At 37.0% G+C, this 27,709-nt stretch overlaps 1 protein-coding gene across 1 annotated transcript in view; it reads left to right on the top strand.

Annotated features, from left to right (window-relative positions):
• Positions 1 to 27,709, top strand: part of TENM1 (teneurin transmembrane protein 1) — a 413,153-nt gene that overhangs the window by 13,687 nt on the left and 371,757 nt on the right. The window contains exon 3 of the mRNA XM_040266625.1: positions 14,348 to 14,586. Within this exon, the coding sequence (XP_040122559.1) occupies positions 14,348 to 14,586 (239 nt within the window). The remainder of the gene's footprint in view (positions 1 to 14,347; positions 14,587 to 27,709) is intronic.

Here is a 27,709-nt window from a genome sequence, read left to right on the forward strand (position 1 = left end):
CCTTTCCTATTCCTTTCTTCTTACGCTTTCATTGGAGGGTTTCATTTACATAATTCTCCAGTTGATAATATAATTGGGGTTGGAAATCACTGTTATAGATTGAATGTTTTCATCACCCCCAAATTCACATGTAAAACATAATGCCCAAGGGGTGAAGGTATTTATTAATGGGATTAGTGCTCTTAGAGAAATCAGAATGCTCCCTACCCACTTCTGCCATGTGAGGACATAGTAAGAAGTTGGCAGTCTGCAACCCAGAAGAGAGCCTTCACGGAATCCTACCATGCTGGTACCCTGATCATGGATGTCCAGCTTCTACAACTGTGAGAAACATATTTCTGTTGTTTATAAGCTACCCAGTCTGTGGTATTTTGTTATAGTAGCCCAGATGGACTAAAACAACCACTAAACTAAATCTATTTAGTGTATCAGTGCTGACTAATAGCTAGACAGCCTATAGCAATGGAGGCCAGAGTGACCCCCAAAACAACTAACAAATAATCTCATACTTTTGCATAGATAGCTACCCATCATCTACTTTTCTATAAAATTTCCTTCCTTATTCTATTCCTTTCTATTCCCCTGCACTCTTCATCCTTCCTATATTCACTCTCTATTCTGTCTTTCCTTTCTTTGTATCTACACTATTCTTGGGCATTTCTCAGCTCTTCTGATATTGTTCTTTCTAAAAGACTTACATAAGGGTACAGGAGCCTGAAAACAAAATGGCACATTTGGGAAACTGTATATGACATAGGACGGCCAGAGCTTAGGGAGCATAGGAGACAATAGCAGTGGTGAGGCAGAGGGTCTACAGAGGCCAAATCATGAAGGATCTTATACAAGTAATAGAAATAATAGAGCTTCATTTCAAAAACAGGAAAAAACACAGGAAATCAGAAACAAAAGTGTATCTACAAATTCTCTCACCCAAAGATGGCAGCTATTAAGATTTCCTTACATTTTCTTTGGCGCTAGATCTCTGCACAATAGGGATTTGAATTTGGAATTGTTGCTTTTTTGTGTGTGGTGGGGGACAGCACATAGTTCTGGTTGTACTGTATATATGTATATGTATGTATACATGAATTCTGGGTTTTGTTTCCCAACATGGAAAATCACTTATTGCCTTAGAAATTATCTGGTTAATGTGAACAGAACTGCTTTAAAAAACCAAATCCAGTAAAAAAGGAGTTTTTGAAAAATTATACAGGATAGTCTCATAGGGAAAGGACAGTGAGTGCAACAAGGCCTAATGAGAGATGGAGCTATTCTCGTTATTCTGTTTTTTTCTGGGGTCTCTGTTTCTCCCTGTATGCACACTCTATTCTCAGATTTCATTCTTGATGGGATGTTTTTGTATCTGTTTCCCTATTCAGTTCAATTCAATTCAGTTGCTCAGTCATGTCCGACTGTTTGCAACCCCATGAACTGCAGTAGGCCGGGCCTCCCTGTCCATCACCAACTCCCAGAGTCTACCCAAACCCATGTTCATTGAATCGGTGATGCCATCCAACCATCTCATCCTCTGTCCTCCCCTTCTCCTCCTGCCCTCAATCTTTCCCAGCATCAGGGTCTTTTCCAATGAGTCAGCTCTTCACATCAGGTGGCCAAAGTATTGGAGTTTCAGTTTCAACATCAGCCCTTCCCATGAACACCCAGGACTGATCTCCTTTAGGATGGACTGGTTGTATCTCCTTGCAGTTCAAGGGACTCTCAAGAGTCTTCTCCAACACTGCACTTCAAAAGCATCAATTCTTTGGTGCTCAGCTTTCTTTATAGTCCAACTCTCACATCCATATGTGACTACTAGACAAACTATAGCCTTGACTAGATGGACCTTTGTTGACAAAGTAATGTCTCTGCTTTTTAATATGCTAAGTTGGTCATAACTTTCCTTCCAAGGAGTAAGCGTCTTTTTATTTCATGGCTGGTATCACCATCTGCAGTGATTTTGGAGCCCAGAAAAATAAAGTCAGCCACTGTTCCCACTGTTTCCCCATCTATTTGCCATGAAGTGATGGGACCAGATGCCGTGATCTTAGTTTTCTGAATGTTGAGCTTTAAGCCAATTTTTTCACTCTCCTCTTTCACTTTCATCAAGAGGCTCTTTAGTTCTTCTTCACTTTCTGCCATAAGGGTGGTGTCATCTGCATATCTGAGGTTATTGATATTTCTCCCGGCAGTCTTGATTCCAGCTTGTGCTTCTTCCAACCCAGCATTTCTCATGATGTCCTCTACATAGAAGTTAAATAAGCAGGGTGACAATCTACAGCCTTGACGTACTCCTTTTCCTATTTGGAACCAGTCTGTTGTTCCATGTCCAGTTCTAACTGTTGCTTCCTGACCTGCATACAGGTTTCTCAAGAGGCAGGTCAGGTGGTCTGGTATTCCCATCTTTTTCAGAATTTTCCACAGTTTATTGTGATCCACACAGTCAAAGGCTTTGGCATAGTCAGTAAATCAGAAGTAGATGTTTGTCTGGAATTCTCTTGCTTTTTCCATGATCCAGCAGATGTTGGCAATTTGGTCTCTGGTTCCTCTGCCTTTTCCAAAACCAGCTTGAACATCTGGAAGTTCATGGTTCACGTATTGCTGAAGCCTGGCTTGGAGAATTTTAAGCATCACTTTACTAGGGTGTGAGATGAGTGCAATTGTGTGGTAGTTCGAGCATTCTTTGGCATTTCCTTTCTTTGCGATTAGAGTGAAAACTGACATTTTCCAGTCCTGTGGCCACTGCTGAGTTTTCCAAATTTGCTGGCATATTGAGTGCAGCATTTTCACAGCATCATCTTTCAGGATTTAAAATCCTGTTTCCCTATTATTATGCTGCAATTCCACCTCTGACTCAAAATGAACTTGCATCTTGGCTTTCCTAGCTGACAGGTTTCTCAGTCTAGATTTCTCAAAGAGAAGTCAACACAGAGAGAGAGAGAGAAAGATGCATGAGGGAGAGAGCATACGATTATCTCTGAGATTGGATGTCCAACTCTGGTCCAGTCAACTGTGACTGCGAGAAGAGGGGAGTGGGTTTGAGAAGGTCATGGACAGAGATGCTCTCGCCAGGGCTGTGCAGAGAGACAAAGGTCACATATCTAATATGCTTATGTGGTTAAAAATTCTTAATATTTTTATGACTTCATAATATTCCATGGAACGAATGGACTAGAATCCTCACATATTTGAATCTTCTCTTTATTAGTCAGTGGATGAAGGAGATTGAGAATCATAGGTTGGAAGTTTTCCGGCTGAAGACTGGAAGTGTCAAACACCACTTTTTGTCACCCTTCACATTTCATTATCTAGAACTCAGTCACATGACCACATCTAATGGAAACTGTGACTGGGAAATGTAGTCTGTCTGTGTGCCCTGGAGAAAAGGAGAATATGGACGTTTATCAGGAGAAGAAAGTTTCTGCCTCAGGGAACATCTTGATTTTGAGGCTAATATTTCAGAGGACAGCTGTGCCCTTTGCCAGTTTGTCTCTTAGAGAAACATTATGCTGAATAGGCTAGAGTACTGATTTGAGTGGCATTCCTTTTGTTATCTTATGGCATTATAAAAAACATTCTTGCCTTTATTATGCATGTATGAGTAAGACTTTCAGAGAAATGAAAGCTAACGAAAGCAAATGTTGATCAACATCCTTTAAAAGTTGCATTAGAATGATCATCTAGATTTTTAACCTGAAGAGCTTAGTGGTAAACTCTTAGGCTCTGTCCTTATTGTACTCCTTTGTATTTAGATTGAAACACTTTTTCTTTAAAATAAAATGTTCTTGCTAATACAGATTACAATTCAATAAAAAGAAATGATACAGAAAAGTATACCATGACAACTGGCTCATAAAATCAAAGAGTATAATACATATCTGAGGAAAATGAAGATTAATAAAAAGGTAATTAAGGTATATAATACTCTGCCCACTACCTACTCCCCTAAAAAGAAAAATAAATAAGTAAGCCAACTAACTAGTGAAGACCAATTCTATAAAATCAGCATGTTGCTCTGGTGAGTAAAACTGGGAATGGACTTTCAGCATTTGCAAAGGGAAATATAATTGAATTTCTTTACAAAATGAATGAATTTCTCTTAGCTCCTAGTAAATTTGAGATCTGGTTTAATTTTAAATATGTGCTCATAAATTTTGCCTAGTTCCCATGTTTGTTCCCATTTTAAATGGTCCCTAGTGGGAAACGAAGTCTTGAAAACTGGGATGGTATTTTGTTATGCCTTCATGGAGAAGATGTATAAAATCATAAGAGGATTGAAAGTCTTACCTATCAGTAGCTTTCCAAACTGTTTCTAATTTGAAAGGATCACAGCTGCCACATCTTGGAACCTAAATTACCTTTAAAGATAAAGAGAATGAAAAATGGTAATTTTACTAATCTAAGTAAATAATTTTTGTATCTTGGCCATAGCCTTTTAATACAGGAACGTTTACATTAATAGAAAATTCTAATTTGATATTTGCCCTTCAAGGGGTGTAGGATTTCTTAATATCAATTTTTAATTACCATCTTTCTAAATTCCATATATATGCGTTAGTATACTGTATTGGTGTTTTTCTTTCTGGCTTACTTCACTCTTAATCTTTAAATTAAAATTACATCTACAGAGCATGAATTTAACTAGAGGAAGAGAATGATAGGATGACTTGGAAGGATATTATTATAAAGTGGAGCATAATTGTTTATTTTCATTTCTTTTGGAGCATCTTGGTCAAAAGTAGAGAATATGTAGTATTTTCTTTCTCTACCATTATATATATATATATATATATATATATATATATATATATATATATACATGTACGCCAGCCCTACTAACTCTAGCATATCTCTAGATGTCCTTTTATAGACATGTTTAGTTTCTATACAGAAGTCTGATACACTGTTGAATTAAAAATATTCTGATATATTCTAAACAGGGAGACATGACAATTAGTTCACTTTCATAAGTATGTATCATCCTAACATTATTATGTCAATTCTGTAATTAAAAGAGTCAAAATAAATATTCCTATAAAAACACATTCAGTGGGATAATAAGCTCATATATACTCATTTTGAAAAGAGAAATGCCACATGATCATATGATTAGGAAGATTTTGTTACCTTAATGATTAGCATATCCTAAAGGAGATCAGTCCTAAGTGTTCATTGGAAGGATTGATGTTGAAGCTGAAACTCCAATACTTTGGCCACCTGATGCAAAGAGCTGACTCATTTGAAAAGACTCTGATGCTGGGAAAGATTGATGGCAGTAGGAGAAGGGGACAACAGAGGATGAGATGGTTGGATGGCATCACCGACTCGATGGACATGGGTTTTGGTGGACTCTGGGAGTTGGTGATGGACAGGGAGGCCTGGCGTGCTGTGATTCATGGGGTCACAAAGAGTCGGACACGACTGGGTGACTGAACTGAACTGAATGATTAGCATTAGGAATGGCATCAGGGATGTCATGAGTTAGTATGTGCATAGTGGTTAAGTAGATGGGTTTCATTGCTCATGCATAGATTTAAAAGGATTTATTGATGTAATTCCCTGGTAGTCTAGTGGTTAGGCCTCCATGCTTCCACTGCCCCAGGTGCCCGGGGTTGGATCCCTGGTCAGAAAACTAAGATCTCACATGTGGCCAAAAAGAAATGTATTTGTTGAGCACCACTTCTTTGTTAGGCGTGATTCTATATGCTGGGGACACAGCAGTAAAAAAGACAGACATTCCTATTCTCATGTAGATTGTATTCCAGTAATCAAAAAAACTGAAGTAGATTCCCAATTCTATCATTTACCAGTTGCATGACTTTTGAAATTTACTTAAACTTAGCAGCTGAAACTCAGCTTCCTCAACTATGACATGTGGATAATATAGATAGGGGAAAAGTGGAAACAGCAACAGACTTTATTTTCTTGGGCTCCAAAATCACTATGGACAGTGACTGCAGCCATGAAATTAAAAGACACTTGCTCCTTGAAAGGAAAGATATGACAAACCTAGATAGTGTATTAAAAAGCAGAGACATTACTTTGCTGACAAAAGTCTGTATAATAAAAGCTATAGTTTTTCCAGTGATAAGCTTTCATTTTATTTTCACAATCTAAAAGAAACAAACAAGTCAAAGAAATAGTTGAGTCACATCTCATCTCAGTTTGAGACATTTGAGTGAGGAAAGACTTGTTAATAAAAATACGAATAATTAGAAATAATTGCTGTGAATGATAATTGTCCTTTCACATTCAGGAATGCAAGATATTGTTTTCTCACAAGTGAAACAGTTATTTTAGAGTCCCCAAGCCTCATTCATTCTGTACAGGGAATCAAGAGCCTTTTAGAGGAACAAAAACATCTTTCAAATAATATTTATTCATTGAGTACCTTTGAAGTATGAGACAGGAATGTAAAAATTAAGACTTGGTCTCTGCCCTTAGCAAATATACAGTCCAGAGGCAATTGAAGAGGTAGGGCAGATATTACTTCTGATTAAGAGGCAAGAGGAAGTAATAGCCACCAAAAAAAAAAAAAAGATTTCTAAAATCTCTCCCATTAGCAACAAGCTACCTCACTTGGAAAATCACAAGAATACTGATCTAGATCATAGAACATTACCATTTAAGAATAGATTATAAGACTTCCCTGGTGGTATGGTAGATAAGAATCCACCTTCCAATACAGGGGAAATGGTTCAGTTCCTGGTCCAGGAGGATTCCACATGCCATGGGGCAACTAAGTCCATGTGCACTGTTGAACTTGTGTTCTGCAACTACTGAAGCCCATGGGTCTGGAGTCCATGCTCTACAGTAAGAGAAGCCATTGCAATCAGAAGCTCTTGCACCACAATGAAGATTAATAAATAAATAAATAAATAAGTAAAATAATAAACCAGTCATCTCAAATTAAAAAAAAAAAGATTATAGAACTAAGGCTTAAACTTAGAAAAATTAAGGTTTAGATATTGGGTTGGCCAAAAAGTTTGTTAAAATGCAAACAAACTTTTTGGCCAACCCAAGAGATGCATGCATGCATGCTAAGTCACTTCAGTCATGTCCTACTCTTTGCAACCTATGGAATGTAGCCTGCCAGGCTCCTTTGTCCATGGGGTTCTCCAGGCAAGAATACTGGAGTGGGTTGCCATGCCCACCTCCAGGGGATCTTCTGACCTAGGGATTGAACCTACCTTTCCTGTGATTCCTGCTTTGTAGGTGGATTCTTTACTGCTGAGCCACCAGGAAAGCCCAATCTATAGATATCCTGACACTAAAAAACCTCTTAAAAACTATGAACAACATGGAGAGACTGTAGACTTCTTTATGAACACTTGCATATAAGGTTTGAATGGGACATATGGACAGGGTGGCCTAAAATTTGAAAGAAAAGACCCTAGAACAAATAAATTGAAATCCACTTTTATATAGCTGTTAATAAAAAAATTGTTACCCTAAGAGGTTGTCCAAGCTAATAATACCATTTAGGCGCAAACAGAGTTTGGATCTATTTATCCTAAAAAGGAGTATCAAGAATAGGCTATTATGTAAAAACTAGAGATGTTGAGGTTGGTATCTTGCCAGTAATCACACTTTGCCACAAAACAACATGAAATATTCTTGTCAGAAAAGAAAATGGGGCTGACCCAGCATGCCATTTTCTTTTATTTTCTCTTGTTTTTGGAGGCATAAGAATAAATACCTGTGAATACACATTACTCCAAATAGGATATGAAAAACAGCCAACAAGCACATGAAAAGACACTCAACATCACCAATCATCAAAGAAATACAAATCAATACCATGATGAAGTGTCACCTCATACCCATTAGGATGGCTGTCATCAAAAAGACAAGAAATAACAAGTGTTAGCAGGGATGTGGAGAAATGGAACTCTGCACTGTTGGTGGGAATGTAAAATGATACAACTACTATGGAGAACAGTATGGAGATTTCCTGTAAAAATAAAAATAGAGCTGGCACATGATCCAGCAATCTCAATTTGGGATATATTTTCAAAAGAATAGAAAGCAGGATCTTAGAGATATTTGCATGCCCATGTTCATAGCAGCATTATTCACAATAACCAACAGGTGGAAGCAACCCAAGTGTTCATCAATGAATGAATGGCCAAATAAGTAGTGGTACATACATGCAATTAGTCAGCCTTGAAAAGGAAGGAGATCCAGTCACATGGTTAAAGCTTGAGAACATCATGTTAAGTGAAATGTCACAAAAAGACAAATATTTTATGATTCTACTTATATGAGGTATATAAAATAGTCAAATTTGAGGGAAAAGATTAGAATGGTGGTTACCAGAGGCTGAGGAGATTGGGGAAAGAGGAGTTGTTTAATGGATTTAGAGTTTCACATGTACAAGATGAAGTGGTTTTGGAGATCTGTTTCACCATAATGGGAATATACTTAATACTACTGAACTATACACTCTAAAATGGTATAGGGTAGTAAATTTTCTATTTTGTGTTTTTGTATCATAATAAAGAATGCATTTTATAATTTTTAAAAATAGTAAATATCTAAATTCCACTACCATATCTGAATGTGATTTGGCCCTAATAACTTGACTCAAGACCTTTTCATTGCAGTCTTCCTCTTTATTATTTTTTTTAAAAATCAACCTCAGCTTTTAACTGGAAGTTAAATTCCTTCTTCTGGGTAAAAAAATGAGTCTAATGCTTGTAGCTAAGTGAATGCAGGTTTGGAAACTCATCTCATAAGTATGTTTACAAGATGTAAAAGAAGAAATTCACTGGTTATTTATGCATCTGTTTTTAGAAAGCTGTAGATTTCTGTTTATTTCCTATAGAATTTCAAGTGCCACATTAAATCACATCATTTAGTGCTAACAGATACCCTCAGAATTATGTTGTATGTAGGGTTTAAAAAGAGATAGTACATTTTCCCCCTTTAAAATCCTTACAGGAGCATTTATTATATTCCCATTTACCACCACTGAGTCTCATCAGTCTTAAAGATATTTTTTTCAATTTCCTTATATGCCCATTTCCTTTTGGCAATATCTTGCTTTTCCTTTTTAAATTTGAAGTTGAATATTAAAACAGATGCAAAGGAGAGTACTACTTACACATAAACTCTTGAACTGCATTTTTATCATTTCCTCTGTGGAAAAAACCCAATTGTATGAAATTGATAGCAACATTTTAGTATATCCTCAGGTCCCCTGGGAAAAGCAATGTGCTTAGACAGATGATCTGATTTTATGAGCACATAGCTGAAGTCTAGCACTGTGCATTTGTCTTTATGCTCCTACTTTTTTCAGGGACTATGAAAACACATTTAGGCAGTAGTTTTGCTTTCCAACAATGGACTGCAAAGCCTTTGACAATACATAGCATTTGCATTGCTGTTTTTCATGATGCACATCAAAGTATAGATCACTTTCTGCAGAGACTCTTAATCTCAGTTTGTTAATAAGAAAACAGGAACCTTAGTACCAGAACTCATTTTATTATCTACCCTCACCAAGGACTGTGATTTGGACTCCACTCAAATATGAATTAGTCTAAATGTTGCTCTGCTGCGACTGTTGAATTTATTCATTATGCTGTAATATTTTACTTATGAAACTGCATTTGGAAATCCTTTGGTATATATCAAGATGAAATTACAGTGCTCAGGAATATTGATTATTGCTTGTAATTGCCATCATAATAGCCAACAATTCTCTGTCTTTCTTTGTCTTTCTTCTACCTCTTAATGATATACCAAACCAAATCAATATCCAACATATAGGGCCACTTATGTTGTCTCAAAAATTCAATTGTTCTTCATAAATATGCAGAGGATCGAAGATTTTATCTCCAAACATTGAATTAAAAAGCCCCATACTGCTAGATTTCTCTTCTATTCCATAGGAGCTTATTAGAGTGTTGCTGTATATGATCAGTTATATGCAAGTGACGTTTTATCACCTCCAGAGTAACTACTAAGTTGTGATAGGGAGATGGGGAGGCTTCTCCACTCTGCTGTTTACAAAGTGCTATACTTCTCCCTCACTAGTATATTAGATGGTCACAGAAAACATAGGCTGGGAGAGATAAAACATTAAAGAAGAAATCTACCTCCTTATGACATGAAGGTGATTATTTCAGGGACTAATGAGGAAGTACAATCAAATGAAAGAAACCTAATGCTGCTGCTGCTGCTGCTGCTAAGTCACTTCAGTAGTGTCACTCTGTGTGACGCCATAGACGGCAGCCCACCAGGCTCCCCCGTCCCTGGGACTCTCCAGGCAAGAACACTGGAGTGGGTTGCCATTTCCTTCTCCAATGCATGAAAGTGAAAAGTGAAAGGGAAGTCACTCAGTCGTGTCCAACTCTTAGCGACCCCATGGACTGCAGCCCACCAGGCTCCTCTGTTCATGGGATTTGCCAGGCAAGAGTACTATGAGTCACTTTTTCAATAAACTATATTTAATCTTATTTCTGCTATGTACTGTTTTTCCATTCTAGGGATACAGTCAGCGCTTTTAAAAGCAGCAATAATTCCTTTACAGTCCTGATGACCAAACACTAGCTTCTCTCTAATGGTCCCCCATTCATTCAAAACAAGATGGTCTTTAAAACTTACTGTGAGAACATGTGACATACAGAAAAAAATAGATATGTATTTTGTAGTACTGTTTGAACAGATTGGGTTTGGTTAGCTTGGGTCAGTTAACCCAGATTAGAACTCTGTGGTGATTCCGTGAAGACTGGTTGGCAGGTAGCACAGGGCAATGGAAATATACTATTTTACAAGTCCCCAATTCTAAGTACATTCATGCCATTAGCTGCTGATGTTTCTTTTAAGTAATCCACTTTTATTCTCTGGGCCTCCATTTATATCTGCAGATGAGCATGTTGAGCTGCTAGATGATTTCTGAGATCCTTTCTAACTGATTCTATAGCCATCATTCTCCTGTTTTTCCCTTGGGTACCAAAGGCAACAGGGTAAAAGTGTGGCTCAATTCAACATCATCCACATGACCAAATGAACACAAAGCATGCTTCTTCTGTGATGTACAGGCCTGGGTTCAAATTTTCTTGTGTCCACTAACTGCAGAACCCTGGTGTGGTGTGCTATAATGTCGTACTTAGGATCAATGGCTCTGGAGCCAGACTGCTTGGGCTTGAAAGTCAGCTTTACCAGTTACTAGGTGTTGGACTGTGGACAAATTACTTAACCTCTCTGTGTGTTGGTTTTCTCATCTGTAAATGTAAATGCTTACTGTAATGGGGTTGTTGTGAAGCTTAAATTATGTAATGCTTTATGAATTAATTAGAATAATGTCTGGCACAAATAAGCACTTAATGAATGTTACCTCTTATTATTATGATAAGACCCTTACCATCATATCATTTTGCTATTATCATACCACTTTGCTCCTATTAAACCTCTTTTGGTCTCTGTTTCATCATCTGTAAGATTACAATAATAATATCAACCCCACAGACATATTAGGATCAAAATATTGCATATAAATTACCTAATTTGGTACCTGACGTTTCTAGGCACTCAATAAATCATGCACATAAATAGAACCAACGATGCATGTGGTTGGTGTGAGTCACTGCATTTTTTCCACCCATCCCACTCCCAATCTTTTCAATACTAGTTACAATAAAACATATAAGCTCAAGGCAGACAATTTTAAAGAAATAAGCCTACTATCCAAAGGTTATTATTATTATTAAACAAATTATTATTATATAAACAAATTATCATTATAAAAACAAATTATTATTTTTCCATGAGCATATCTTTTATTTTAAAAATTGTATTGTCCACATTGTTTTGAAACCTACATGATTTTACTTGATGATCTGTAAACTCTTTTTCTAGTGAATATTCTTTTACAATTAAATTTGTAATGGTTGTATAGTATTCTACTCTGTATTTATAAAATAATATTAATGAACATCTGAGTGTTTATGTTGTGCTGTTATAAATAACACTGCAATGTACATTGTCATACACATAATTTCCTAAGGAGAAATTCCTATAAGCATAATTTTTGGACAAAGAATATGCATCTTTTAAGCCTTTTGTTATAGAAAGCCAATTATCTTCCAGAAAGTCTTGTGAATCTCCACTCCCCTCAGCAATCCTGCCCTTTAAATACCATTTATCCTCATAAACTAAAGCAAAACTCTAATGTGGACAGTTTCATTAACTGACATGTGGACAGTTATTTTTTCATTTAAACGTACATGCTTTCATTCTTTAAAAATGGAAGCTAGATATCAGTCTTAAAATATTCCTAATGATGATCGTATATGACATGTACAAGGTGATGTTGTCTCTTTGTTCAGTGGAAGGGTCTTGTGATGTACTACATTAACACGTGGCAAAAGAATGTTCTCTATTTAGCAGTGTGTTTTACTGCCCTAGGCTGAACAGTAGAGTAGATTGAGAACTTTGGAGCTGGAATGGCCAGGGATCCTATTATGGCTTTGTTATTCCTTTACTAGGTGGATTTAAGCAAGTTACGTAACCTCTTTAGGCCTCCATTTCTTTAAATACACCATGAAGATAATAATATAGCCTATTCCATAAGAGTGAATATTAACTGAGAGAATGAGTGTTTAACACAATGCATGGTACTTAGCACTTGATAAGGGTAAAGTATTACACAAAATCATTTTCATGCCAACTCCTTCCATGTGAATGTATCACTACTGTTTACAAAATATCCATATTACAATAGTCATGAGCTGTCAATAAACATCCTTTAGTAAATCAAGCATGACAGCAGTATGAAGTTCTGGGACAGGTAAAATTAATGCAGGGTAGGAAAAAAAGTGCAAACTAGCAATTGCCTCTGGGGATTAGAGATAGAGATTTACTTAGAAAGACAGGGCACTTCCTGGGGTGACGGAAATGTTCTGTATCTTCACAGGCCTTTGGGTTGCACAGGTGATTGCATTTGTTAGGTCACAGCAAAGGTACACTGCAAATTTGTGCATTTCATTGTGTATAGTTTTCACATTGAAATATATTTACTTATAACAGTGTATAAGCTTGTGTACACCATATTGAATTGATACGTTTTTATATTGCAATACCATTGTCATTTGTAGTATTAGCTAACATCTCTATAACATAATTATTCTTACTTTTTGTATTGGGAATAATTAAGATCTACCACCTTAGCATCTTTGATTTTTTTTTACATTATTATTGTCTATAACAATACTGTGCATTAGATCTCCAAGACTTATTTCTCTGCTAGTTGCAAGTTTGTAGCCTTAAACATCCCCCTATCCCCGCTTATCAGCCCTTGGTAACCAATACTCTGCTCTTTGTTTTTACCAGTTCATGTACGGACCTCAAGGATCTTATGCTGTGAGATAAATCAGAGAAAGAAATACTGTAGGATATTACTCATATGTGGAATCTAAAAAACTCAAGCACATTGTGTATAAATTTTACATTAAAAATCTGTAAGAACTTATTGAACTCTAGAAAATAATATAAAATTTAAAATATGTCAAGAGAAGTGTACTGATATATGCAGCTTATTTTGAAATGCTTACAAATGAAATAAAAAATGAGATGTTTTTAAAAAAATATGGATTAATACAGGAATGGTGAGATGGATAAAAATGTGATAAAGTGAATATAATCATATGTTAAGTATAGAATCTAGTTCACAAGTATATGTGTGGTTTTGTTTTTTTATTTTTAAAAATGTTTATTTGGTAATCATCTTTTAAAATTTAAATCTAGTATTTTTAAGACCAGTGCTGCTCAACTGGAGATACACATTAAACTTACTTAGGATGTTTTATTAAAATATACTTGCTTAGGACCTAGTCCAGATGTACTGAATTTCTTCACTTGATATTCTCTGGAGTAGATGTATGTTTGTTATAAAAATTCTTTATATGTTTGGCAATTTTTATAATAAAATATTAGGTGGAAATGTATCTGTGAAAGCTAGTCTCTAAATACTGGCCCCTGGGCCATTCATATTATCAAAATGCCTGATGATACTTCCCCTCCTGTTATTGCGTATTATATTCAATGAAAGGGAGAGTATAGTGAATGCCACCAACTGTGGAAGGGTAATGCTCAGAGATTGAGAACCTCATTAGTCAAGAATTCAGGAACAGAAGATCTCTTTCTTCCTCTTAAAAATCTAAAATAGGAAGACAAAAAGAAGACCACCATGGGCATTGTGGAGTTAAGTGTTAGGTATATGAAAATTTTGTTGAGTTCTTCCTAGTTCCCTTTTGCTTTATTGCAGCATGATTGTTTAATGGGGTTTATGTTTCTGTAGCAAGTGGCTTTGGTTTTGATAGCCCAAATTTTTGTTTCTTTTCTGCAGGCATTTCCTATTCAAGCACGGATCTGGTTCCTCAGCCATCTTTAGTGCAGCCAGTCAGAACTACCCACTGACATCCAATACTGTGTACTCGCCTCCTCCCAGGCCACTTCCTCGAAGCACCTTTTCCAGACCTGCCTTTACCTTCAACAAACCCTACAGGTGCTGCAATTGGAAGTGCACAGCCTTGAGTGCCACTGCAATCACAGTGACTCTGGCCTTGTTACTAGCCTATGTGATTGGTAAGCCCTTTTTCCCATGCTTTACTTTTCTTCTTCATCAAAATCTGGTTTTGCTTGTGCTGGAGTTGGGAGTGAGAGATTTCTTTCTATACTCTCTGACCTACAAATTTGAACTAAGGCTTAGTATTACAAATACCAAATAGATTTCTAATTAGGTTTTTTTGGTACTTCCTAACTTTAAATACTGCTGAGGAGGGTAAGAACTGCTCTTTGAGAAGAAATATTTATACTACTAACACAGACTTATTGATTGCAATTACTGTAGTTAACCATTTTCCCTTCAATTGGAAGGTTGTTATGGTTTTCTCATTAGAAGTCATAAGTACCAATCTACAGTAGCTTCTTAAATTATAGTTAAAAAATAATACTGCTACTGAATTTTCAGGTAGCAATTTCATTAAAGTAGTAGTTATTTGGAAACTATTGGAAAATCTAGGGCATAATTTCTTTCCAAGAATGTGGAGTTTTACACTGGGACTAAAAAAATGTCTTCTTATTTTCACTCGGTAAATGGCGGCAAAATTGTGTAGTTACTATGTTTGCAATGATAAAGGAGAAAATAGTAGTGAGGCACACTTTCTACTTTTAAGAAAAATATGATTCTTCTCGAGGCATCTTGATTAAAATCACCCTTCGTGTGTGTGTGTGTTTGTGTGTGTGTGCACTCACATGCTCAGTGACTAAGTTATGTCTGACTCTTTGCAACTCCATGGACTGAAGCCCACCAGGCTCCTCTGTCCCTGGGATTTCCCCAGCAAGAATACTAGAGTGGGTTGCCATTTTCTTCTCCAGGGGGTCTTCCCAAATTAGGGATCGAACCCGTGTCTCCTGCATTGCAGGCATATTCTTTATCACTGAGCCACCTGGGAAGCCCCCAAGTTACCTTTTCTCAATAGCAAGTCATATTGATTTTTCTGGATGACATTTTAATTTGACTGAACATTAATTTCCTTGTTTGAGTGGTTTTGTGGTCTAAAATGTAAACTAACTTAAGAAATATGTATTTTGTGGAAGCAGTATTCCTAGAAGACTAACATATGATGGTAGAAAAAAAATTCTAAGTATGTCACCCATATCTTCTTTTCAAGTTTAGCCTGATTTCCTAATTGAAGGGGAATTATCCACAAAGATATATTGAATATGGTTCTGAGAGATAGATAAAAAAAAAATTTAGAGTTTCTTCTAATTATAAAAAAGTAAGTTTTGTTGAGTCTGATTTATTAAAAATGTGAACAATAAGAAAGTTCTCATGACCAGTTTTTATGAGTCATAGAAAAAAGGATAGTAAGTAAGCAAATATATTTTGTAGTTGAGTCACTGATAATGTCAGCAATATAAGATCACAGCCTATATTGATGTTCATGATTATCTCTTTTCTATTTTCATTGTACAATCTGAATATATTGAACAATGCTTCTATTAAATGTGGATAATATTAACTTATAAGATCAAAAATACATCCTTTACCTCAGACAATTTAGGACAACTTACTATGAACATTTATTTAGATTGTAATAACATTTAATGAGGAATGATGCTGAAGGAATGGAGGTCTGAGATGAGAAAGTACTGTAATATAAACATGATTTTAATATGGTATCATTCAAATCAAGGAGTAATTTGAAAAGTTTAAATACATTAGAGGCCCTCTAAAATGTCCTTGTTCAATTATGAGACCAATTTTTATCTTATAGGTTATCTTCTTTTAGCTTTTACTGTACAAAGAGATGATATTTTAGATATAAGACTTTACATTTGGAATAAACAAATCCAAGTTCTTTATTAATAGATTTATACTCTGTCCAAACCTATGTTTCTATTTAAATTTTTTACATGCCCACTTATATAAAAATTGTATTATACACTCTGAGCCTTGTTTAATAGATTATATATTCATTTCAGATGTGAAAATAAAATGTTTCAGTTATTTCAAGGACTGCCATTTTAATAGGGGAAACAGTGGAATATATTGATATATTTAATATGACAACAAGGCAATAAAGTACAATGGTCATGAACAAGGATTTTCAGACTTCTGCCACTTCTTACGCACATTATCTTTGGCAAATTATTTACCCTTTTAAGGCCTCCATTTTCTCATCTGTAAAATTGTCCTAAAACACTTGTCATCTAATTAAATTTCTTTGGAAGGAATGATGCTAAAGCTGAAACTCCAGTACTTTGGCCACCTCATGCGAGGAGGTGACTCACTGGAAAAGACTCTGATGCTGGGAGGGATTGGGGGCAGGAGGAGAAGGGGACGACCAAGGATGAGATGGCTGGATGGCATCACGGACTCGATGGACATGAGTCTGAGTGAACTCCGGGAGTTGGTGATGGACAGGGAGGCCTGGCGTGCTGCGATTCATGGGGTCGCAGAGTTGGACACGACTGAGCGACTGAACTAAACTGAATATATCTAAAGAACTTGGAAGACTGCCTAAAACATATAGTGAAGTGAAAGTTGCTCAGTCGTGTCCGACTCTGCAACCCCATGGACTATACATGGAATTCTCCAGGACAGAATATTGGAGGGGGAAGCCTTTCCCCTCTCGAGGGGATCTTTTCAACCCAGGGATCAAACCCAAGTCTCTTGCATTGCAGGCAGACTCTTTACCAGCTGAGACATATAAGTATATCATAAATGTTAAATATTATTATTGCTGTTGTTACCATTCAGTTCAGTTCAGTTCAGTCACTCAGTAGTGTCTGACTCTTTGTGACCCCATGAATCGCAGCACACCAGGCCTCCCTGTCCATCACCAACTCCCAGAGTTTACTCAAACTCATGTGCATCAAGTCGGTGATGCTATCCAGCCATCTCATCCTTTGTCGTCCCCTTCTCCTCCTGCCCACAATCTTTCCCAGCATCAGGGTCTTTTCCAATGAGTCAACTCTTTGCATGAGGTGGCCAAAGTATTGGAGTTTCAGCCTCAGCATCATTCCTTCCAATGAACACCCAGGACTGATCTCCTTTAGGAGGGACTGGCTGGATCTCCTTGCAGTCCAAGGGACTCTCAAGAGTCTTTTCCAACACCACAGTTCAAAAGCATCATCTTTATACTTACTACTCACTGTTAACATTCACTGTTTCTCAGAGTTAACTGTTTTATTCATGGCTGTATCCCAGCTCCACAAACACTGCCTGGCACATAGCAACCCTGTCCATAAAAGTTTACTGAAAAAAAAAAAAATTTACACTTAGCACTCTACTTGTATTAGCTCATTGCCTCCTCAAACAGTCATTAAGGATAGTTATCAGATTAAATCTATTTTATAAATGAGACAACTGAGGCATAGACAATGTAAGATATCACATATAGGTCACACTGAGATTAAGAGGTCACGTCACTAAGAAAGGAATATCCTGAGCTTTAAGCCAAAGCAGACTGACTCCAGAGGACAAGCTTTTGCGTGCCAGGCCTTGCTGCTCTCCTAGCACTGCAATAAACTTTGCAGCTCACTTACTTCTTGGGCTTCCCTGATGGCTCAGACAGAAAAGAATCAGCCTGCAATGCAGGAGACCCAGGTTCTATCCCTAGATCAGGAAGATCCCCTAGAGAAGGGAATGCCAATCAGCTCCAGTATTCTTGCCTGGAGAATTCCATGGACAGAGGAGTTTGGCAGGCTATAGTCCATGGGGTCACAAAGAGTTGGACACAAGTGAACTAACACCCAAGATGTCCTTTTCATTATAGGGGACTGGAATGCTAAAGTAGGAAGTAAAGAAACCCCTGGAGTAACAGGCAAATTTGGCCTTGGAGTACAGAATTAAGCAGGGCAAAGGCTAATAAGAGTTCTGCCAAGAGAATGCACTGGTCATAGCAAACACCCTCTTCCAACAACACAGGAGAAAACTCTACTCATGGACATCACCAGATGGTCGACACCGAAAAGAGATTGATTATATTCTTTGCAGCCAAAGATGGAGAAGCTCTATAATTGACAAAAACAAGACTGTGAGCTGACTGTGGCTCAGATCATGAACTTCTTATTGCCAAATTCAGACTGAATTGAAGACAGTAGAGAAAACCATTCAGGTATGACCTAAATCAAATCCTTTATACAGTGGAAGTGAGAAATAGATTTCAGGGACTAGATCTGATAGACAGAGTGCCTGATGAACTATGGATGGAGGTTCGTGACATTGTACAGGAGATAGGAATCAAGACCATCCCCCCCAAAAAAAGAAATGCAAAAAAGCAAAATGGCTTTCTGAGGAGGCATTACAAATAGCTGTGAAAAGAAGGGAAGCGAAAACAAAGGAGAAAAGGGAAGATATACCCATTTGAATGCAGAATTCCAAAGAATAGCAAGGAGAGATAAGAAAGCCTTCCTCAGTGATCAATACAAAGAAATAGAGGAAGACAATACAATGGGAAAGACTAGAGATCTCTGCAGGAAAATTAGAGATACCAAGCAACATTTCATGCAAAGATGGGCTCAATAAAGGACGGAAATGGTATGGACCTAACAGAAACAGAAGATATTAAGAAGAGGTGGTAAGAATACACGGAAGAACTGTACAAAAAAGATCTTCACGACCCAGATAATCATGATGATATGATCACTAATCTAGAGCCAGACATCCTGGAATGTGAAGTCAAATGGGCCTTAGAAAGCATCACTATGAACAAAGCTAGTGGAGGTGATGGAATTCCAGTTGAGCTATTTCAAATCCAGAAAAATGATGCTGTGAAAGTGCTGCACTCAATATGCCAGCAAATTTGGAAACCTCAGCAGTGGCCACAGGACTGGAAAAGGTCAGTTTTCATTCCAATCTCAAAGAAAGGCAATGTCAACAAATGCTCAAACTACCACACAATTGCACTCATCTCACACCCTAGTAAAGTGATGCTTAAAATTCTCCAAGCCAGGCTTCAGCAATACATGAACCATGAACTTCCAGATGTTCAAGCTGATTTTAGAAAAGGCAGAGGAACCAGAGATCAAATTGCCAACATCTGCTGGATCATGGAAAAAGCAAGAGAGTTCCAGAAAAACATCTATTTCTGCTTTATTGACTATGCCAAAGCCTTTGACTGTGTGGATCATGATAAACTGTGGAAAATTCTGAAAGAGATGGGCATACCAGACCACCTGACCTGCCTCTTGAGAAACCTGTATACAGGTCAGGAAGCAACAGTTAGAACTGGACATGGAACAACAGACTGGTTCCAAATAGGAAAAGGAGTACATCAAAGCTGTATATTGTCACCCTGCTTATTTAATTTATAGGCACAGTACATCATGAGAAACACTGGGCTGGAGGAAACACAAGCTGGAATCAAGATTGTTGAGAGAAATATCAATAACCTCAGATATGCAGATGACACCACCCTTATGGCAGAAAGGGAAGAAGAACTAAAGAAACTCTTGATGAAAGTGAAAGAGAAAAGTGAAAAAGTTGGCTTAAAGCTCAACATTCAGAAAACGAAGATCATGGCATCTGGTCCCATCACTTCATGGCAAATAGATGGGGAAACAGTGGGAACAGTGGCTGACTTTATTTTTCTGGGCTCCAAAATCACTGTGGATGGTGATTGCAGCCAGGAAATTAAAAGACACTCCTTGGAAGGAAAGCTATGACCAACCTAGACAGCATATTAAACAGCAGAGACATTACTTTTCAACAAAGGTCTGTCTAGTCAAGGCTATGGTTTTCCCTGTGGTCATGTACAGATGTGAGAGTTGAGCTATAAAGAAAGTTGAGCGCCAAAGAACTGTGTTGTTGGAGAAGATCTTGAGAGTCCCTTGGACTGCAAGGAGATCCAACCAGTCCATCCTGAAGGAGATGAGTCCTGGTTGTTCATTGGATGGACTGATGCTGAAGCTGAAACTCCAGTACTTTGGCCACCTCATGCAAAGAGTTGACTCATTGGAAAAGACCCTGATGCTGGGAAAGATTGAGCGTGGGAGGAGAAGGGGACAACAGAGGATGAGATGGTTGGATGGCATCACTGACTCGACGGACATGAGTTTGAGTAAACTCTGGGAGTTGGTGATGGACAGGGAGGCCTGGTGTGCTCCGGTTCATGGTGTCGCAAAGAGTTGGACACGACTGAGAGACTGAACTGAACTGAACTGAGCAACTTTCACTTTCACTACTAAGTAAACCCACCTTGTTTTTTTCTTATTAAATCACAAGTTAAGTTAGATTTACCAGGCCATCCATTGCAATGGTTACTTCAACTAAGATGTGTGGATTGGTGAGAGTGTCTATTGAAATGATTTACCATGAGACTTTGAAAAGACAGAAATGCCAGGTTAAATGCTAGTACAGTAGGTTGAGGGCTTCTCTGGTGGCTCAGATGGTAAAGAATCCACCTGCAATGTAGGAGACCTGGGTTTGATTCCCTGGGTTGGAAAGATCCCCTGGAGGAGGGCATGGCAACCCATTCCAGTATTCTTGCCTGGAGAATCCCCATGGACAGAGGAGCCTAGCAGGCTACAGTCCATGCATTGGGTTACAAAGAGTCAGACATGACTGAGTGACTAAGCACAGCACAGTAGGTTGAGTGGTTTCAAGATGAGGAGATATTAATGGCAAACACTAGCTTTGTTCTGATTTCTGTCATGAGCTGAACATTATGTGACTTTGGATAAATTGGTTAAAATCTCTTCCTCCACTTACTCCATCTGTGCTGTATCATGGACTACCTCATGAGGGTAGAGTAGGAATTCATAAATAGGCATTCAGGTGAAAGCTATCACATAACAACTGTAACACACAAGATGATTTTTAAATGGCTTTCTGTGGTTGAAATAAAAAAGTATTATATTTCAAAATAGGAAACCATTTCACTCTCAACTCTTGCTGAGTCTGTAAGAGTTATCGGGCTTTTTTTTTTTTTTCAATCCCCCTGCAGTTGCTGTGTAACCCAACTAATATCTTTCACTGAAAATATTTACTGCTTCTGTTTGCCGTGCAGATTCCTTTCTGCTATTTCATTTTCCTCTATTATCCATTATACATAACCTTTAGATACTAATGCCTGTAGGCTGTGCTGCCCCCAATCCACTAGGGGAAATCACATTAATATCAATGGGACATCAATAGTCAGTCTGTGAATTACAGCTCTGTAAGTGGTCATTGAAAAGCAGTGGAAATCCAGCAAGTGAAAAGTCAGAGCTGGGTTCAGGCAACCAGCCACATCCCCACGTCTCCCCACTATACCTTTTGGGTCAGCAAAAAAATAATTTCTTTGAGTAAGTTTTGAGGTCATAAAATTCAGTGAAGGGAAGCATGGGAACATACTGATTATATGAAGATATTATGGGATGACTATTGTCATCACTTACCCATAAATCTGTAGTATTTTCCATCTGAATCCAAAAAAAGGTCCTTATGCTTCATCCTCTCTGATATTTTGGCATCAGTGATGTATCAGTGCCAGTCAGAAGCACATTTGCTTGAATTTACAAATAAGCCTTATGAAGTCGTAGTCAGGAAGACAGATGACCATATGCAAGGCATCAAGAGGAGGCGAGGTTAAGGTACTTCATCAATGGTTGTGAAGGGCACAGACTTGGCTTCTCTGGTAATATTTGATGTTTTGATCAAGTTTCTCCACAGTCAGCAGTTTGTATATAAGAGGCAATAGAAACTCACAAGAATACATTGTGCTTGGGGTCAAACAGGCTGTTGCATTGAAAGAGTTGGAGAGTAGAGATTTCTGGCTCTCATACTAAATATGATCAGTTAATGATATCGATGTTGCTTTCTTTTGCCATGAAATTAGTAGTAATTCCTCCCACCTTCACAGGATGCAGGTAGTATCCAAACTCTACGGATGAAATAAGTTAAGTCCATAAATCTCTTTGCCATGACATACTATATAGCCCACATGTAGAAAGTTGACTAGAATGGTTATTAATACAGAATTAGGAGAGATAGAATATTGAACCCAATTCTGTGATCAAAAGTTTAAGAATGGAACTATTCAAGAGGGCAAGGTGCCTTCACTTGCTCTCTGCACAAAAATTGAGTAACAGTGAGTTCAGGGGTTTCTTCTGCCTCCTTTATGCTAGTCCAAATTACCCACCTTTCTAGGGCTACGATTATGGTGGAGGAATAACATGCTGAAAGCTATAGAATGAGTGTGCTTATTTTGCCTGCATGACAAAAAAAAAAAAAAGTACAAATACTTTAAAATATAGGGAAAAAACACAGTAAGACAAATTTTTATTTTGGAAAATTCAGAAACTTAGTTGTTGTTGTTGTTTTTTAATAGAATTGAAATGGAGTTTTTTCCCTAATTATCTAGCTAGACAATGCCCTTTGCCACAAGTTTTATGAGGTATAGATAAATACGCTCACCAAAAAGGATCTCTTTCAGTTACTAGTAACTTCATTAATGCCTCTATGCCTCAATTTCCTCATTTGTAAAATGGAATGTTGATAACAACTTCCTCATAGATTTTCTTTTTAAATTAAATGAAACAGAGCATGTAAAACACCCAAGACATTGCTTAATAGATCTAAATAACATACATAATATTTTTTTTCTTAAAATAGAATTGAAATCAAGTTTTGTTGCCCCAACAAGCTAGTTGGACAATGCCCTTTCCCACAAAGTTTACTAAGTATAGATAAATATGCTCACCAAAGAGAATCTCGTAAACTTATTATTAATGTCATTAATGCCTCTTTGCCTCAGTTTCCTCATCTAATAAATGGGAATGTTGATAACAACTTCCTTGTAGAATTTCTTTTTAATTAAAGAAGCAGAACATGTAAAAAACCCAGGACATTTCTTAGTAGATCTAAGTAAGATACTTAATTTTATCTTTTTTAAACAGGGAGAATGAAATTACAGTTTTTTCCCCCAACAATCTAGGTAGACAATGCCTTTCCCACAATGTTTACAAGTATACATAAATATTCTCACCAAAATGCATCTCTTTCACTTACTAGAACTTCATTAATGCCTCTGGCCTCAGTTTCCTCATCTATAAAATAGGAATGTTAATAACACCTTCCTCATAGATTTTATTTTTAATTAAATGAAGCAGAGCAAGTAAAATACCCATTACATTGCTTAATAGATCTAAGTTGCATACTTAATTTTGTTTTTTTTTAATAGAATTGAAATCAAGTATATTGTAAAGCAAAATAAAGTAAAAATAATAATTAAAAAAAACCATAAACAGCAAAAATTAAAGATGAAAGAGTTTTTATGTAAAAAAAATAAAATAAAAAAGAAATATATCTACAGAATATATTTTAAGTTTGCTCCCTAATTGATTATGTTTGCAAAGTTACAAGTAAACCAGTTACTACTAAAAAATATATATATGTATATATATACATAGACAATGCCCTTACCCTAATAGTTTACCGAGCATAGATAAATATGCTCACCAAAAAGCATCTCTTTCATTTACTAGTAATTCATTAATGCCACTGTGCCTCAGTTTCCTCATCTATAAAATGGGAATGTTGATAACATTTTCCTCACAGATAAATGAAGCAGAGTATGTAAAACACCCAGGACATTGCTTAGTAGATCGAAGTAACATACTTAATTATGTTATTTTTTTAAATAGAGATAATTGAAATTGAGTTTATTTTTTCCAAAAAATCTAGATAGACTATGCCCTTTCCCACAAAGTTTACTAATTTTAGATAAATATGCTATTTAAAAAAGCATCTCTTCACATTCCAGTAACTTCATTAATACCTCTGTGCCTCAGTTTCCTCATCTATAAATTGGGAATGTTGATAACACCTTCCTCAAAGATTTTTTTTTATTTAAATGAAGCAGAGCATGTAAAACACCCAGGACATTGCTTAGTAGATCTAAGTGACATAGTTAACTTTTCTTTTTTGTTCTTTAACAGATAGAATTGATATCGAGATGTTTTTCCCCCATCAACCTAAGTAGGAAAGGGAAATATCTTTTCCCAAAAGGTTACTAAGTAAACATGAATATGCTCACCAAAAAGCATCTCTTTCACTTACTAGTAACTTCATTAATGCCTCTAGCCTCTGTTTACTCATCTATAAAATGGGAATGTTGATAACACATTCCTCATAGATTTTTGTTTAATCAAATGCAGTAGAGCATGTAAAACACCCAGGACAATGCTTAGTACATCTAAGTAACCATAACTTTTTTTAATATATAGAATTGAAATCGAGTTTTCTTTCCCCAGAAATCTATATAGACAATGCCCTTTCCCACAAATTGTACTAAGTATGGATAAAGACACTCACCAAAAAGTATTTCTTTCACTTACTAGTAACTTCATTAGTACCTCTCTGCCTAATACCTCTCTGCCTCATCTATAAAATGGGAATGTAAAACACCCAGGACATTGCCTAGTAGATCTAACTAACATATTTAATTTTGTTTCTTTTTAATAGAGAGAATTGAAATAGAGATTAATTTTGCTCACAGTATAGATAGTCAATGCCCATTCCCATGAATTTTACTAAGTGTAGATATATATGCTCCTAAAAAGTTTCTCTTTCACTTACTAGCAACTTCATTAATGCCCCTAGCCTCAGTTTCCTCCTCTATAAAATGGGAATGTTGATAACACCTTACTTGTAGATTTTTTTTCAGTTAAATGAAGCAGAGATGTAAAATACCCAGGACATTGCTTAGTAGAGTTAAGTAGCGTATTTAAGTTTTTTTTTTTTTAACAGAAATGAAATCTAGTTTTTCTCCCATCAATCTAGATAGACAGTGCCTTTTCCCACAATCTTTACTAAGTGTAGATGAATACTATCATGAAAAATCTTCTCTTTCACTTATTAGTAACTTCACTAATGCCTCTATGTCTCAGCTTCCTCATCTGTAAAATGAGAATCTTGATAACTCATTCCTCGTATATTTTCTTTTTAATTAAATAAAATAGAGCATGTAAACACCCAGGATATTGCTTAATAGATCTAAGTAACATACTTATTTTTTTTAAAAAGAGAATTAAAATCTAGATAGTCAATGCCCTTTCCCACAAAGTTTGCAAAGTTTCAATGCATATGCTCTCAAAAAGCATCTCATTCACTTTGGTAACATCATTAATGCCTCTGTGCCTCAGTTTCCTAATTTATAAAATGGGAATATTGATAACACTTTCCTGGTAGATTTTTTTCAACTAATTAAGGCAGTGTATGTAGAACCCACATGATATTGCTTAGTAGATCTAATAACATAGTTAATTTTATCTTTTTAAATATAGAATTGAAATCAAGTATTTTTCCCCAACAATCTAGATAGAGAAGGCCCGTTCCCACAAAGTTTACTAAGTATAGATAAACACTCACCAAAAAGCATCTCAGTATCTAGTGACATCATTAATGACTCTGTACCTCAGTTTCCTCATATATAATATGGGAATCTTGAAAACAGCTTTCTCATAGATTTTCTGTTAAATTAAATGAAGCACAGAATGTAAATCACTAAGGACTTTGCTTAGTAGAACTAAGTAACATACTTAATTTATTTTAATAGAATTGAAGTCAACTTTTTTTTGCCCAACAATCTAGATAGATGCCCTTTCCCACAATGTTTACCTTTATTGGTAAATAGGCCCAAAACTCATCTCTTTCACTTACTATTACCTTCATTTATGCCTCAGTGCCTCACTTTCCTCATCTATAAAATGTGAATGTTGATAACACCTTCCTCGTTGATTTTCTTTTTAATAAAATTAGGCAAAGCATTTAAAATTCCCAGGACATTGCTTCATAGATCTAAGTTAACGTACTTAATTGTGTTTTTCTTTAATAGAGAGAATTGAAATTGAGATTTATTTTGCTAACAATCTAGGTAGTAAATGAACTTTCCCTCAGATTTTACTAAGTGTTGATAAAAATGCTCACCAAAAAGGATCTCTTTTACTTATGGAATTCTCTAGGCCAGAATACTGGAGTGGGTAGCCTTTCCCTTCTCCAGGGAGTCTTCCCAACCCAGGGATCAAACCCAGGTCTCCTTCACTGCAGGCAGATTCTTTACCAACTGAGCCATCAGGGAAGCCTTTTACTTCCGTTCAGTTCAGTTGCTCAGTCGTGTCCGACTCTTTGTGACCCCATGAATCGCAGCACGCTAGGCCTCCCTGTCCATCACCAACTCCCAGAGTTCACTCAGACTCACGTCCATCGAGTCAGTGATGCCATCTAGCCATCTCATCCTCTGTCGTCCCCTTCTCCTCCTGCTCCCAATCTCTCCCAGCATCAGAGTCTTTTCCAATGAGTCAACTCTTCGCATGAGGTGGCCAAAGTACTGGAGTTTCAGCTTCAGCATCATTCCTTCCAAAGAAATCCCAGGGCTGATCCCTTCAGAATGGACTGGTTGGATCTCCTTGCAGTCCAAGGGACTCTCAAGAGTCTTCTCCAACACCACACTTCAAAAGCATCAATTCTTCTGAGCTCAGCCTTCTTCACAGTCCAACTCTCACATCCATACATGACTACTGGAAAAACCATAGCCTTGACTAGACGGACCTTAGTCGGCAAAGTCATGTCTCTGCTTTTGAATATACTATCTAGGTTGGTCATAACTTTTCTTCCAAGGAGTAAGTGTCTTTTAATTTCAAGGCTGCAGTCACCATCTGCAGTGATCTTGGAGCCCCCCAAAATAAAGTCTGACCTGTTTCCACTGTTTCCCCATCTATTTCCCATGAAGTGATGGGACCAGATGCCATGATCTTCGTTTTCTGAATGTTGAGCTTTAAGCCAACTTTTTCAGTCTCCTCTTTCACTTTCATCAAGAGGCTTTTTAGCTCCTCTTCACTTTCTGCCATAAGGGTGGTGTCATCTGCATATCTGAGGTTATTGATATTTCTCCCAGCAATCTTGATTCCAGCTTGTGCTTCTTCCAGTCCAGCGTTTCTCATGATGTACTCTGCATAGAAGTTAAATAAGCAGGGTGACAATATACAGCCTTGATGTATTGCTTTTCCTATTTGGAACCAGTCTGTTGTTCCATGTCCAGTTCTAACTGTTGCTTCCTGGCCTGCATACAGATTTCTCAAGAGGCAGGTCAGGTGCTCTGGTATTCCCATCTCTTTCAGAATTTTCCACAGTTTATCGTGATCCACACAGTCAAAGGCTTTGGCATAGTCAATAAAGCAGAAATAGATGTTTTTCTGAAACTCTCTTGCTTTTTCCATG

Source organism: Oryx dammah, unplaced genomic scaffold (genome assembly GCF_014754425.2).
Source record: "Oryx dammah isolate SB20612 unplaced genomic scaffold, SCBI_Odam_1.1 HiC_scaffold_23, whole genome shotgun sequence".
Taxonomy (NCBI): Eukaryota; Metazoa; Chordata; class Mammalia; order Artiodactyla; family Bovidae; genus Oryx; species Oryx dammah.